We start from the raw sequence: 16,306 nt of genomic DNA on the forward strand, positions 1-16,306 counted from the left end.
CTTTGTTGTCACGTGTTTGGTATGCATGCGGACTCTTTAAGAATATTTTAATTGCAGATTTTATTGGGACAAGTTGTAGACTCGTGTAGTTATAAGAAATAGTACCTGAGTTCCCTTTATCTAGTTCTGCTCAGGATAACATCTCACAGGCTGTGGGTGAGTTCCCTTTATCTAGTTCTGCTCAGTGGTAACATCTCACAAGCAGTGGGTGAGTTCCCTTTATCTAGTTCTGCTCAGGGTAACATCTCACAGGCTGAGGGTGAGTTCCCTTATCTAGTTCTGCTCAGTGGTAACGTCTCACAAGCTGTGGTGTTTACTATAACCAGTTTTTAACATCAGTGTTCTCGGCTAATCTTAGCTTTCCCTAGCTCTCCTGTGAAATAATCATTGTGAAAGGACATTTTAATCTCTCTTTTTAGTTTTCTTGAGACAGGGTTTCTCTGTGTAGCCTGGCAGTCCTGGAACTTGCTTTGTAGACCAGGCTGGCCTTGAACTCAGGTCTGCTTGCCTTGGCCTCTCAGGTGCTGGGAGGTGCGCACCACACCCAGCGTCGGAGATATCTTCATGACTTACTAGTTAGAAGTGGGGTTCATCTTCTGTTACTGTAGCGTACCTGAGATAAGTCAACTTAGGAACACAGAAAGCTCATTTTGGCCCATGGTTTTGGCTCCTGGCATGATGCATTGATTGGAGACTAGTCCTGTTTTATAGTCTGGAGAATAATCTACTACAGCCACTCTTGGTTTCAAACGAGTGAGTTTATTAATTATATAGCACGCACAAGTAGCAAGTGCAGATAGAAGCCTCCGATAATCAGAGCATCGTCAAATCAGGCACTCCTGACGTCCAGCACAAACTGGATCAGCCTGATGGAGAGCAGACAAAGGAAACCTCATCACAGTGGACTTCCAACAGCCAGCGGAAATCAAGTAGGGTCACTGACCTGAGCTTTCTCTTCCTGGGTGAGCGTCCAGCTGCCCTGTCCCAGGCAGGCATTTTTATACACAGGATACAACAACGGTACCCCTTGCTGGAAATGCTTCACTTTTTGCTTCTTTCCCTGCCCCTGTCACAGAGCCGGGGGTCAACCTGACTGGGCCAGCAGCTCACCCAGGACAGTTTGGGGGACTCTTGACATAACCATGCTGAGATGAGGGAGGACTTGCTCAGCTCATGACAGTATCATCACAGTACAATGCATTACAGCCCCCATTGCTTTGGGGCCTGTGGGGAGCCGCCTGCCATGGCCAGGGGAGCATGGTACAGCGAAGATACCCCTGTAAGGTGAGGAATCAAAAAAGGAAGTCAAGGATGTGTGTGTGTCTGGGTTCTCTAACCCCTTCAAAGGCCCACCTCCCACCAGTCCCGCTACATTTGGTAGCACTAGGGGCTGGGATATTTGGGAGACATTCCAGATCGGAGTTAGAGTGAAAGTGTTTTTTTTTGTTTTTTGTTTTTTTTTTTTAAATTGTAAAACTGCCAATTTCCCAAGTACTGTCAGCACAGATGGTTGCATTGAAATTAAGTAGTGTTGTAATAACAATACACACAAATTTGTATTTTCTGCCTGGTTTAACAACCCCAGATCTTTAAATTCTCCCATGCTGGTACCTTATAATAGGATATACGGTCAATCTTTTAAAGAGGGCTGTTGGTTAAAGCAGAGTTTCTCTTTGGTAAACCACTGTCTCCAAAAATATTTACATTATGATTCATAACAGTAACAGAATTACAGTTATGAAGTAGCAACAAGAATACTTTTATGGTTGGGGGTCAGTACAACATGAGGGACTGCATTAAAGGGTCGAAGCATTAGGAAGGCTGAGAACCGCTGGATTAGAGGGACCTAGAGGTGTTGGCGATGGACCCTATTCAGGACAGAGGGACTTGGATTTTTTCCCTCTGGGGTGCTTTCTATCTTCTAGGTTGGCTTTGATTGAGACAGGGTTTCACTATGTAGCTGAGGCTGGCCTCCTGTTCAGTAGTCATCTACTTTTCATGGAGGTAGAATCCAGAGCAGAGGCATTCGGTTATACAGTCACCTGACCAAGGCCTTATTTTCCCTTTAAAAAATACAACTTAAAGAGACATTTTCCAGCTACGCAAATAGAGCTCATGACTAGTCATTTATAGTGTTTGAATTCAGATACAAAGCATGAACGTCTCATCAGTGAGCTCCCCTTTGTAGCATGAATCTTAGAAGTTCTTATTAATAAAATCAAACCCGAGGCCAGTTATTGGGGTCAATGCTGGTAGATCAGAGAGACAGAACAAGCCACAGCTATCTCACCTTGCCAGTTCCTCAGCTGGTCCTGTTTCCTCAGACTGGAAGCCTCTGAGTCCTCATCTAGAAAGAATCTCAGCTGAACTGTGTTGCTCCAAAGCCTGAAAGCTTAACCAGCCAAATGCCTAACCAGCCAAATGCTTCCAGTTTCTGGTCCTCACGCCTTATAAACCTTTCTGCTTTCTACCACCACTCCCTGGGATTAAAGGCTGCTTTCTGGGATTAAAGGCGTGAGTCACCATGCCTGGCTATTTCCAATGCGGCCTTGAACTCACAGAGATCCAGAGGGATTTCTGTCTCTGGAATGCTAGGATTAAAGGCGTGTGCTAACATTTTCTAGACTAAGTATCTTGTGGCTTTTCTGTTCTCTGACCCCAGATAAGTTTATTAAGGTACACAATATTTGGGGAACACAATACCACCACACCCCTTCCCAGAGCAAACAATTAAGTGTTCGACATATAGCTTCCAGAGTTTTCTATGTATACTTTAAGACAAATTTTCTTACCAGATTGGGCTCTTTTACACACTTAATTGAGTTTTAATTAGTGTGTAGAACCACACATTAGTTTGCTGAAGTGTTTTCAAGTTGTACTTAAAACATTTTGCTCCTAAATATTTTAGCATCAATCTCTTAAAGAATAAGAATATTCTTTTGCAAGTCCTAGGATTATAGTTGGGCCAGGACATCTGCTCGGTGTTTCTGTGGGTGCTGGAGATCTGAACTCGGTTCCTCAGGCTTGCCTGGCAACCTCTTGATCTATTTCCCCTGCCCTTCTTCAGTTCCTTTTGATTTGATCACCTCAACTTTTTTGGTGACAAGTTCTCCCTCCCTCCTTTCCTCCCTCCCTCCCTTCCTTCGACTTCTGTTTTAAAGAGGCTAGCTATCTTACGTAATAATCCAAAGTCTGGATTTTCCTGAATTTTCCCATTAGTAAATTAGATACTCTAAAGTTATAGTATATATGGTCTTCCCAAATACACGAAATGTTAGCTAAGCGGACACACACTTGGCCGTAACAAACTGAACAGTACCCCCTCTCCAACACAACAGGTTGCCAGGATCTACTGCCAGGAGCAGTGGTGACAGCCCCATACCCCGCATCCTCATCAGGGGACAGAGGCAATGTCGGAAGACCCTTAGGTTGTCCTGACAAGTGTGTGGGGTCCTGAGGCAAAAGGAGTGATTATTTTGGGTCATGGCTTCAGCCCACGCTTGCTTGGTTCCGGCTCTTTGGGCCTGTGGTGGGCTGAGTGTCACAGTGGGAAATGAACGATGTAGCAAAACGGCTTATTTTGTGCATCAAGGAAGTAAGGAGAGGAGGGCCAGGGTTCTCTCTTTAGAGGACACGTCCCAGTTACCCAACTCCCTTGCACTGAGCCCCACCTCTGAAAAGTTGCTCTACTTCCCAATAGCGCATCAGGCTGGGGACCAAGGCTTTGATGCAGTTAAGGGCGAGACAAGGGGTTTAAGATCCAGAGCACAGCAGTAAGTAAAAAGGGTTCTACATACACGGAGCACGGATGTAGTGCCAAGAAGTCATGGAAGTGCTGGTGTGGGGGGGATGCCAACACAGGGCCATGTTTGTCACAGCTCATTACCTGCAACTGTGCTCTGTTTCTGCAGTGACACCACTCACCAATACGGTGTGGTGGTCCCACAGAAGTGACTGGGTGGCTCCTCTGAGACCACTCACCAATACGGTGTGGCGGTCCCACAGAAGTGACTGGGTGCCTCCTCTGAGACCACTCACCAATACGGTGTGGCGGTCCCACAGAAGTGACTGGGTGGCTCCTCTGAACGCCGTCTTTCTCTAGTCCCACTTCAGCTGCTCAGGGGATGGTCCAGGGGTGGTGACACTGGTGGGAGTGGGTGGCACCCGGTGGGTGGGAAATCGTCAGGGCAGTAGGACACAGAGGTGGCACTTAGATGTCACTGCTCACACTAGAGAATGGCTAATTGCCAGGCTGGGCTGAGAGGTGTTCGGTTTTCTTGGTTGAGGCTGGGGTTAAGGTCATCCTGGGAAGAATGGGTACTCCATGTCTCTATAAAGGGCACTTTGTGGGGGGCCACCAAGCTCAACTCTGACTTTTCTACAAACTACTCCACCCCAGGCTTAGTATCATGGAGCTTTGTTTATAGAATTCCACCCTCCCTTGCCACACTGGATTGGACTGAAGGCGTCTGAATCCAGCAGCCAGGATAAAAAAACACAGGGTTATTTCGTGTTTTATTAACTGCCTTTTGCCTTCAGTTTGCGTGACTGTGAGCTGGATCGACAGGCTGTCCCTGGGTCACCCACTGTTTTAATAGAAGGAGCCATTGTCCCACCCCTACTCTCGCATGATGGAGCAGCTTACCCAAAGCTGAAGATTTCCTTCACGCTGCCTGCATCCAGCAATGCCATTTTTTTTTCCAGATGGATACTCCATTGTAAGGCGATTTCTACCTAAGCTTGCCCTCTGCCCCTCTCTTCTGAAGCAGGGTGACTAGGGTCTTCAAGAGTGCTCAGGGGACAGAAGCCTGTGAACTGAGATGTCCAGAAAGCCTCTTTAGGACAGGCTGGGTACCCCAGGACAGAAGGGCTCTGATCCAGAAGTCACTACCACTTCTTTGGTGAAGTGTTTTAGCTAGGAGACGACACACTTCCTGCTTTGGTCTAGCTACCGAGTTAATGACCCAAAGAGCCCTAGCTATCTGAGGAGTGAATTTGTGGGTTCTGTGGGCCTCAGTTCAGCTTCTTGTTTAGGGAACTAAGTGCACATTGGTACCGGGTTTCTGTCTAGGTTTTCTTTTGCTGTGACAGAGCTGGGTGGACAAGTGGCCATCTGTGATGGGGTCAGTGTTAGTGACGGCCCTCAGGGCAGTGCAGAGACAGTAGGGTCCTAGAGTGAGAGTTTTCTACTGCGTTCTCAGCCTGGCATAAGCAACAATATTCTGCACTGTTCCCCAAATGTGCCAAGGCCGGGAGTGGGGTGTGACCGGTGCAATGTCAGCAGCAGCTTGGTGGCTGGGACAGTAGTCTTCCAGAGGGCCCCAGTTTGGACTGGGATGGGTGTGGGTCTTGCAAGAAAGTGGAGGAAGGGTAGAAGTGTTTTGGGGTCACCTTGAGGTTTGGAGATACTCTGAGATGAGGTGTAGTTACAGGGGTGATATCACTTCATAGACAGGTAGCTTACAGGCTGTCAAGGGCGTCATTGTGCCACTCTTGGCCTCCATGTCTTCAAGAGAGATGCTGCCTACGACACAGAGCCAAGTGGCCCAACTAGCTCATGACATGGGCTTGGCAAATGATAGTTAGAATCATGACAAAAAAGACCCAGGACAGAGGATGGGGGCTGACCCTGTCAACCAAGGGAAATGCAGACGCCCAGCCTTAACTGAGAGACGCACACTGGAGGGGGGGGGGGCACGCTACGAGTAGTTTCAGTGATGCTCGCTGTGTGGGTTCACTCCCTGGGACACGACCTGCACGAATGAATTCAATGCTCTCGACTCTGTCACAGCAGGAACTCTTTGTAGGCCCATTTTACAGATGGAGAAACTAAGGGGAAAAGCTGCTTGCCAAAGACACAGAGAGTGATAGACAGAGCCTGGTGGTCTGTCTGTGTCTTCAGTGACAGCCAAGTACTGACAGCCAGAGAAGAATTTCCATACAGCTGGGATGGGAACAAGGGGACAGATGGTGACCAATGTTACTTACTGAGATGATGTGTCAGGGCTGACCACCAAGCCTTCTCTGTGCCCAGCCACAGATTCTGTTTACCACGCCCCCCCCTTTTTTTACCCTCAGCAAAGGAGCTGGGACAGGTCCTGAACGACAAGCTGACTCTCAAAGACATAAACGGGTCTTTGTGGGGTCCCTGCAGCTCCCGAGGTCTCTCATTTCCCAAGACATGCAGTGGAGGCCCGGGACCCAGTGGTGGCTGCCCTAAACCCAGATTCGAGATTTCCTTGCAGTGAGGTTGTTGAGCGCCACCTGGACGACCTCCGTGAAGTCTTCCAAGTCAGACAGGGTCAGGAAGTTCAGACTCTTACTTATTTTCCCCAGAAGAGCCTGGATCTTCCACGATGTTGGGCGGGGGTCTGTCTCCAGGATTGCCTTCTTCTTCATGACTTGAAGTAGTTTCAGGTTTAGAAACTGGGGGGTGTGTAGAAGGCAGGGTGAGGATCGACGCTGCTCAGATGCCATGTCCCCACCCAGGGCTTAGCCCCACTGTGGCCAAGGTGAAGGTCTCTGGAACCTTCACCCTTGAGGGCAGATCTCATTCCCTAGCCCCGCTACCTGTAGCCTTCTTGCTGTGACCCAAATGTCCACCTGGCCTTCTCCTACGGTCACGTGACCTGCTGATGACGCTGCTTTCCAGCAGAACTGGAGGTGAGCCAACTCTGTGTCTGTGCTGTTCTGTGCCATTTTGGGGTGCGTGTATGTGAGGATAGTGCTTTGGGGGAGGACCAAAGAGCCTAAATCTCCTGTCTTGCATCTGGCCTTAATTTCCCACAGGGCTGCTGTGAATAAGTGGGGCAGTGCGTGTTGACAGCATGAGTCTGTTCCACAGGTAGCTCTTTGGTGTGTTGGTTTCTCTGGTGTGCAATCCTGAGGTGCTGGCATGTTACCTGAAAGCATGTGTATATGGCTGAGTGTGAGGAAAAGAAGGCAAGATGGTCGTGGTCTGAATGCAAATGCCCCCCTAGACTCATAGGAAGTGGCACTATTAGAGGGTTCGGTCTTGTTGGAGTAGCTGTGGCCTTGTTGGAGGAAGTGTGTCACTGGGGGAGGGTTTTGAGGTTTAAGAAGCTCAGCTTTGGTCCCGTGTGTCTCGCTCTTCCTGCTGCCCACCCATCCGACTGTAGAACTCTTGGCTCCGTCTGCCTGCACGCCGCCATGCTTCCTGCCATAATGCCAATGGACTAAACCTCTGAACTGCAAGTCAGCCCCAATTAAATGTCTTCCTTTATAAAGGTTGCTATTGTCATGGTGTCTCTTCGCAGCCATTGAAACCCATGGTTAACCTTTGTTGTTGCGCAGGGTAGTTTTTTGCTAACTTGACACAGGCAAAAGTCACCTGAGAGGGGGGAACCTCAACTGAGAAAATGCCTCCATAAAATCGGGTTGTAGGTGAGCTTGTAGTGCATTTCTTAATTAGTGATTGATGGGGGTGGGAGTCGGGGTGGGGGGAGAGCCCAGCCCATTGTGAGTGGTGCTACCCCTGGGCTGCTGGTCCTGGGTTCTATAAGAAACCAAGGTGAGCAAGCTATGAGGAGCAAGCCAGTAAGCAGTACTCCTCCATGGCCTCTGCATCAGCTCCTGCCTCCAGGTTCCTGCCCTGTTGGAGTTCCTGTCCTGACTTCCCTCAGTGATGAGCAGTGCTGTGGAAGTGTAAGCCGAACAAACCCTTTCCTCCCTGAGTTGCTTTGGTCATGGTGTTTTGTCACAGTGACAGAAACACTAAGACAGGATTGTCCTCTTGATTGGACTGAGAATCACCTTGGAGAGTACTAAAGCACACTTTTGTAGGAGTGACGGGGATTTTAGATGTGGATCGATCCCTTGACGAATTCTGCACATGATGGCATTGTTATTGGGAGTGATGAAGAGCGGGAGGTGCAGCCTAGCTGGAGGAAGCAGGCCATCAAGCGTGCGTTCTTGGAGGCTGTATATTTTTCCTCACCCTGATCCCTTCTCATATTCCCTTTCACTGATTTCCGGTCGGGGGAGTGAAGCCTTTACCTTGAACTTGGTGCCCATGTTTAAACAAATCTTCTTCTGTTTGGGGGGGAAGAAGTAGAAGAGGACCTTGTCCTGGCTCCTTATTTGTATATGGACGTACTTGTTGACTTGCAAAGTGATGCGCATGATAGGGGGGGCATGCACGTGGACGCTCAGATTCCACCAGTTCCAGGCCTTCTGACGCTTGCCGTTGGGAAAGTAGTATCCCAGGAGTTTGCTTAGGCTCAACCTGGGGGAAGGAGATGGGTCAGAAACCATGTCTGGTGCTGGGTTCTGGGATACAGCCCCCCTTCTTCTTCTGTGTCACTCCCCCTCTCCCTTTTCTGCCTAGGCCCACAGGGTGAGTGTGCTGGATAGTTTTATGTCAACTTGACACAAGCTAAAGTCATCTAAGAGGTGGGAACCTCAACTGAGAAAAATGCCTCCATAAGATCCGGTTGTAGGCAAGCCTATAGGGCATTTTCTTAATCAGCAGTTAATGGGGGAGGGCCCAGTCCACTGTGGGTGGTGTTACCTCTGGGCTGGTGGTCCTGGGTTCTATAAGAAAGCAGGCTGAGTAGGCCATAAAGAGCAAGTCAGTAAGCAGCACCCCTCCATGGCCTCTGCATCAGCTCCTGCCTCTAGGTTCCTGCCCTGACTTCCTTTGATGAACAGTGATGTGGAAGTGTAATAAACACTTCCCAACTTGCTTTTTGCTCATGGGGTTTCATCGCAGCTGTAGTAACCCTAACTAAGGCAGTGGGATAGAGAGATTCCAACAAGGAACGGCACCCAAGTCCAGGTTCTGGCTTTAGGCTCGGTCATGGCTTCCCTTGGCCTCAGGTAGCACAGCCTCCTCTCCTGCGCTTCCTTCCCTGCTCCTGTGCTCCCTTGAGAGCTTAGCAGCACTCTTCCCTACCCTGTAGATCCCAGAACCACAGAACAGACTCTTGAGGATGGAGTCAGCTCTCACCCCTGTTCTGCCCATCTCTCTGCCCTCTGGGTGTTGACAGACCTTGGGGTTACTGCTGCTAGTTGATGACTTTTAGACTAACTTTTTATCAGGAGGAGTAAATGTCCTAAGATCGGGTGCCTCTAATTTTATGTACAACTCAGGGCAAGTGGTGGTCACCCTTCGGGTCCAAGTTTCTTCACCTACAGTGACCAGGTCCTTGATTTTTTCCAGTTCTCTTCTGGCCTTAAAACTTCAGAGAGAAGAGACCCCACTGCATGTCACCAGACAAGATTGGTGACCATTCACGGTGGGCGTTGTTTGCCTCAAGGCCCTGTGCTCCCTGCGCCCAGGAGCTGACTTTGGAGACAGCATGTTCTGCACAGGGGACCGTCAGAGGAGAGCGGACAGCTCTCAAGGGTAAAGAAGCCAACCTTGGCATTGAAAGCCAAGGCCAGGTGGACGAGGGTAGACTTTTAGAAATAACAGCACATTTGGTTTTGATGAAAACAGGTTAACCCAGGATAATACGTTTCCTCCACACTGTCATCACTTCCATTGGAACAGGAAGTACTGAGCATTTAGAAAGGCTAACAGACAGTTTGAGGGGACCTAGCACCTTTGAACTAGAGAGAGAGAGCTTTACCAGAACTAGAGACTTAAGAACCAAGTTAGATCTTAATGAAATATTTAGAATATGCCTTTTGACTCTGGATTCTGCATATGATGTGTGTGTCCCTAAGCCTCACTCCTAGGCTCCTAAAATAGTGGGCCCCATGGCCTTCTGGGGCAGTTCTCACAAAGTTGGGCTCTTGGGAGGTGTTTAGAAGTAAAGTCAGTATGGCCTGTGGTCACAGAGGCCGTGATTGCTCTTTTCCTCTGGGGAATGCTATGACACCTTCTCTGAGGGCAGGGTCTGTTCTAGTCCTTCGTGGAACCTCTTCTCATGTTTCTAACATGCACAAATTAGGAGATAGGGACCAGATGGCCACCATAAAGCTTCCACATGGCCTCAGTGGTGGCATCTGAGCACTCAAACTTACCAGAGCCCTCCATCCTCATTATAGAAGGTGGCATGGCCAGAGTTGTTGACAAGGCCCCGGATCTTTTTATTTACACAGTCTTCTAGAACAATGTACGTGAACTTTGCGACTCCTTGGCGGGTGATAAGCAGAGCCAGGTTCCCTGATGGGTAGCTGTGAGTTGGTTAAGGCACAAGCAGTTTCTTGGGACAGCCCCCTCTCCCAGAGAAAGGTTAGACACCAAAGAGGACACAGTTCTCAGTCAAAACACATGCTAGGCTCAAAACAGGAACATCTTAGGTGTCAACATGAGCATCCCTTCTTCCCCAGTGGATACTATATCTGCCCTGTGCAGTTAGGAAAGAGAACATGGAAACTCCTCCCACTGTGGTAGGCAATTAATTTTCCATCACCTTGATGTGCCTGGGAAGAAGAGACAAGGAGTCACGTCACTAGCATGCTTGGCTCCTGCATCTACTTGCTCCGAGCACCCATACCCAAGATATGCTGCTACCTTGCCTGGGAAGGTGGCTTAGCCAACAAGAGTACTAGTTGTTGTACTAGTACAGGAGACCCCGTTCATTCCCAGAACCCATATGGTGGCTCACAACTGATTGCAACTCTGGTTCCGGGGGATCCAACACCATCTTTTAACCTTTACAGGTACCAGACATGCACATGGTACACATACGTACATGCTGGCAAATCACTCACATATGTAAATAAATCTTTAAAAAAAGAAATATTCTCTCACCATTGCGGAGGCAGTGTGTGTGAAGTGAAGGTGTGGGTTAAGTCTCTCAAACCAGCCGGGCGGTGGTGGTGCACGCCTTTAATCCCAGCACTCGGGAGGCAGAGGCAAGTGGATCTCTGTGAGTTCGAGGCCAGCCTGGTCTACAGAGTGAGTTCCAGGAAAGGCGCAAAGCTACACAGAGAAACCCTGTCTCAAAAAACCAAAAAAAAAAAAAAAAAAGTCTCTCAAACCTGTGAGAAAGGCTCCTCCTGTGTGCTTGGTGATCCCACCATCTCTGGCACACATCACCCCAGTCTCTGCCTCTGTTTCTGTGAGGTAATGTGTCCTTTCATGCCTTCTTGTAAGTGGTTAGGGACCTGTCTACTCATGGCCTACTCCAGTACGCCTTAATCTTTATTTGACTTATTGTATCCCTAGGGATGCTCTTTCCAGATGAGGCCGTACTCTATGGCCCTGGAGGTTAGGAAATTAACATGTCCTTTTAAGGAAACACAACTAAATCCACAACACTGGTAAGTTTAGTTTTTTTTTTTTTTAAAAAGCTTGTTCTTAAATTAGTTTTAGTAAATTAGATTTTTCTAGGAAATTATCATTTTATGTAAAACTTTGCATTTATTGCCATACAAAGCTTGCAAGTTAAAAAAAATCTTGACTTCCTCTGTCCTTATGTCTTCGTTCTTTTTATACTTAAAACTTTTTTTTTCCCTGGATCAATCTTGCCAGAAAGCCTGCTTGCCTAACTAGTTTTTTTTTTTTTTCTACACACTGGTTTATGTTTTAATTATTCTAGTTCTTTGTTTATTCCTTATAAATTTCTTTTCTGGATCTGAATGCTAACTATGATTTTTCCCTTCTTCTTCATGACCCCACCCCCTTCTTCCTGCATTTTATGAGCAGTGAAAATAATGAGGTCCAGATATTGTTTTAGCTGTTTTCCCGGGAATGAATCCATTTCACTTTCATCTCTATTTCATCCTAATATTTTCAGGGGCCAATATGATTTCTTCTTTGACGCCGAAGCTTACATTGGGCAATGGATATGGTACATTTGGCGATACCATTGTTGTTACTAAATAAATGCCTTGGGGCAGGAGGACCTAGTTTATATGATCTTTGCTGAGGTTGACTTAGTGGGCTATTGTGTGCCCAGTCATTGCAGACAACCCACAGATGTTTAGAAGGGCTATGTGAGTTGATTGGCTAATCGGAGAATGTTTCCTTTATTTTATTGAAGTGAGGCCAGGGGTGGGGGAGTGAGGAAGCCAGAATCTAGTGAGGCTTCTGACCCTATTATGGTCTGTGTAGCCCGGAGAGTCCTTTGCCCTGTCTGCAGAAGTTTGGTTGGGTTGGGTTGCCTATACCTTCCTTCTACACGTAGGACTGAAAGATGGAGGCTGTGGAGCATGTATGGAGGCTGGAAGACGCGCTATGGTGGACAGTGCTCCCTTTTCATTCTCGTCCACTTCACCAAAAATAAAGCCACCAGGGTCATATGAACACCGCTGGTTGGTTTTCCTCTGAGTACAAACTGATAACATTCCACTCTGGACACCCAGCAGGAATCTCCTTCCCAGCTCCCTTGCAGCTACATGGGGGTCATGTGAGTTGTCTTCCTTGATGGGATTTAAATGTGGCTCTGGCTTTGGGAATTCTGTCAAGGCAAGTAGACACCAGAACTCTGGGATGATAAAGACCACTGATAGAAGGACCCAGATCTCTGAGACACATCTCCTAGGAAAACCACTCCAAAGAGCTTTGAGATGAAAGGAAATGGATGTGACATGAGCAAGAAACGGGTGTCTGTTTGCTCAGCTGCTTGCTTGCAGTGGCTTATGAGTCCTGTCCTGACTTCATTGCCTCAGTGGCCTGGAGAGAGGGCTCTGTGTCATTAGCGGATGCTGTGGTTTGGATCTTATTCCCTCAAAAATGTACACATTGAAGGTGTGGTCCCCAGCGGGTGGCTTCATGGCCCTGAAAATCCTCTGCTCTTCCTATCCCCCGACTCTAAATAGCCCCTGCAGCTACCCATCATTTTATGCTCTCCATAGCCCGTCACTTTCCCGGAATGTGAGACGATGGTTGGACCATGCTGTCTTGCCATGCTGGCTCCCTCCACTTAGTAAGATGAACTCAAGTTTCCTCATTCTCTCCTCAGCTTGACCGCTCACATTTCTCTTTTTTTCTCTGTTCTCCTTTCCTCCCTCTTCCTCTCCTTTCCTCTTCTCTTCCTCCATCTCTTCTTCTTTTCTTCATTCCTTCCATCTCTCCCTGCCTCTTTTCCTCCCATCCTTCCTCTTTCTTTCTGTCAGGTCTTGATATATAACCCAGACTGACTTCATACTCATGATCCTCCTGCCTCGGCCTCCTAGCTCCATTCTATGCATGTACTACAGTTTATGTGTCTACTCACTGTGTAACTGGTTTTTTTTAAAAAAGCGATTCTAATTTATTACCAAGGAAACTACCTACTCTATTACACAGTTTATTATCAATCCTTACACTTAATTGCTTAATACAGGTCCTACAGGGAGAAGATGCTCAACCAGGCCTACTAAAACCCTAGTCAATGTTCCAACAGCCTACACAGGCAGCGGGGTCTCAACATATTGAGAACATTGTTTCTTGTTTGTGTCTACTCTATATATTGGCATTGACAGCTCTCTGATGATGTGTGTGCCTCACATCACCCGAAAACAGAAACAAAAAGCCTGTTCACAGTGAACGCGCCGACACATTGCCATTTTTACCTTCATCTTTGCCCGGGTCCATTCGATGTCTAGTCTCAACCTCTTGAAAGTGGAAACACGTCTCACGACTTCTTTTGGCTCTGGCTCTTGGGGCTGTAGCAGAGTTGATATTATGTAGGTAATGGTAGTGCACTTCTCTGCCATCTTCTGACTTGCTGTTCAACAAGCGTATGAGAATGCTTTCAGCTGGGTGACTGCGTCAGTCCCTCTATTGAGGTGCTACAGGGTTGGAGGGCTCAGGTAAGGGGCGGATGCTGGGGGAGCAGGGGAAGCAAGGCCTTTGGAAATGGAAAGGAGGGAGCTGGAATCCCGGCGGCCTATTTCTCCATTTCTCCATTCAACAGGTATTGTTAGGAGTCCGGTGCGTGCCAGCCCACGGCTGGATGACAAGCAGAGGTGAGGCGCAGCCTGCACAGCCTTGAGGGGGCAGGGGTGCAGCTGCATGCTCACTACAGAACAAAGGGTGCTGCACTTGGCCCAGCTCAGAGCTGCTGAATGAAAGAAATGGGCTCACTCAAGGGTTAACTTTTCCGAAAAAGTCAATGTACCTTGGACGTGCTATTTTAATGTAAAATATAAGTGTCTGTTAACATGTTATTTAAGATATAGGAAAAAGCCTTTCTTTTAAGGTCTGGTGACTGGGGCTCTGTGATTATTTCTACTTAAATTGCATTTAGTTTTAAATTATTCATTCGTTGATTGAAATAGGATCTCTTGTAGCTCAGACTGGCATTGATCCCCTGATCTCACTGACTACTTCTGGAGTGTTAGAATTACAAGCACATGCCTCACCTCCTAGTTAATGCAATGCTAGGGTTTGAACCAGGACTTAGTACATGTAAGGCAAGCACTCTGCCAACTGAGCCATATCCCCAGCCCCATAGTTTATTTCTTACTATTCAGTTTTGGCAGTTTCTAAAAGGTTGATCCTCTTTAAAAATACTCTACACAGTCTCCAAACATTTTGCATGTTTAGTTCCCATTGTACTGAAAGCAGGTTTTTAAGAAGTTATTTTCTTATTGAGCATTTAAAAGAGCATTTAACTTAGTTTTCATGGAAACACATTTCTGTATTAATCTTTTTGTCCTTTTTAAACAGAGTTGGAGGGACAAGCTCCCTTCCCATACTCCTTGGTGAGTTGAACATGGTACAAAGAGCCACAGTGAGGATTTGCTGCCCCTGGCATCCCTCTTGGTGGGGATAAGGAGCCTGGCTTACTTGGCACCTGGGTCGGGGGAGATCAGTTACGCAAGCCCGGAGTGTCCACCATTTGGGGCCAGTACAGGCTGCCACGAGAGCTCACAGGGGAAGGGAGTGCAGGTTTTGAAGCCCAGGTGACTTCAGGACAGCATGTCTGTGACATGCAGTGTGTGAGGGGGTCCTGGCCTAAGTATTGTGTGGCTGAAGGCTGGGGTGAGAATGGGGTGGCAGAGACAGGTGACCTGGTAGAGGCAGGCGCTGCTAGACCATCGGTTTGCTGCTGCTCTCAATGAACATCCTGAGTCCAAGGAACCATCCTAAGCACGGAGGGGGTGGGGTGAGCTACGGTCCCAGCTGTGTCATGTGACATGCCAGCTGGTTACAGGTACTGTGAAGAGCTACTGTGCAGAGAAGGAAGCCTGCTGGCATGCACACACACTGCTTTATGAAGGGAAGCCAGAGAACAGATCTCTGAGAATGGAACATTTAAGCTGAGTCCTGGTTGAAGTGAGCCACAGGATGCTGGAGACAGGAGTGTCCCGGGCAGAAGTAACAGGAAGTACGACTGAGGCACTGCAGCAGGGGGCCTCTGACTCTGTAATGATGGGGCAAAAAGGCAGTGTGGCCGGAGAGGCAATGTTGAGAACCTTGTAAAAAAAAAGTTATGAAATTAATGTGTGGGAACAATGTGAAGGAAGGGAGGAGTCAGTGGGAAACAGATCTCAAGGAAAAGGTGAAAGTGTCCAAATCCCAGATTCCTTAAAATGGAAAAACTTAGACTCTAACGACCATGGCATTGCAATTGGACAGTGCGTACAGGATACCACCCAGCAGAAGGTCGGCTTTGCAGACTGACCGGGTGTGTGGCTCGGTGACAGATGCATAAGACCCTGGGCTTAAGCCCCAGTGCCACATGGGAACCAAGGGCTTTGCATTTTGATGGTAAGTTGTATCATGTTCTCATGTGCCTCTTCTTTTCTTCTTCTCCTTTCTTCCTCTTCCTCCTTCTCCTTTTTTTTGTTATGTTTTGTTTTTTTGAGAAAGGGTTTCTCTATGTGGCTCTGACTGTCCTGGAACTCACTCTGTAGACCAGACTGGCCTCAAACTGCACCTACCTCCTAAGTGCTGGGATTAAAGGTGTGCACCACCACTTGGCTATGGTGTGCCTTTTCTTTGGAATAGATGGTTCTGGATAGGAGATGCTATCTCATTTAATGATGCAAAATAAAAACGCAAGGACCCTTGTTCTGAAATTACTAAGAACTTCAGGACAAGGCCAGCAGGGCTTTGTAACTAGCACAGAGCTGTTCTTGAAGTGGCTCCCTATATGATGGCATATTAACTCAACCTTAGCTTGGAAATCAGAGTGTCCAGAAATGTGGGGAGATAGATCAGTAATACGGGACAACAGGCCAGACACAAGAAGCAAGTGAACAGCATCTCAAAGGTGTCTAGAGGTTTCCTTGGAACTGGCTCTATCAGGACCATGAAGGGGAAGCCACTCCAATTAAAACCATGGCTTTTCTGTACAGGCTGCTCAAACATTTTAGGCTTCAGGTATCCAGAGAAACAGGGTGTAGACAGGCATGATGGTGGTGAATTATGGTGAACCCAGCCTTACTATTATATTATTAT

At 47.7% G+C, this 16,306-nt stretch overlaps 1 protein-coding gene across 1 annotated transcript in view; it reads right to left on the reverse strand.

Annotated features, from left to right (window-relative positions):
- Positions 1–6,099: 6,099 nt before the first annotated feature.
- The window catches only part of Erich6b (glutamate rich 6B), a 55,750-nt gene continuing 45,543 nt past the window's right edge, over positions 6,100–16,306 (reverse strand). Inside the window, exons 10-14 of the mRNA XM_059273321.1 lie at positions 13,471–13,625; positions 10,307–10,392; positions 9,991–10,143; positions 8,017–8,245; positions 6,100–6,426 (exon numbers count right to left, since the gene is read on the reverse strand). Of these exons, the coding sequence (XP_059129304.1) occupies positions 6,217–6,426; positions 8,017–8,245; positions 9,991–10,143; positions 10,307–10,392; positions 13,471–13,625 (833 nt within the window). The 3' untranslated portion in view covers positions 6,100–6,216. The remainder of the gene's footprint in view (positions 6,427–8,016; positions 8,246–9,990; positions 10,144–10,306; positions 10,393–13,470; positions 13,626–16,306) is intronic.

Source organism: Peromyscus eremicus, chromosome 9 (genome assembly GCF_949786415.1).
Source record: "Peromyscus eremicus chromosome 9, PerEre_H2_v1, whole genome shotgun sequence".
NCBI classification, from domain to species: domain Eukaryota; kingdom Metazoa; phylum Chordata; class Mammalia; order Rodentia; family Cricetidae; genus Peromyscus; species Peromyscus eremicus.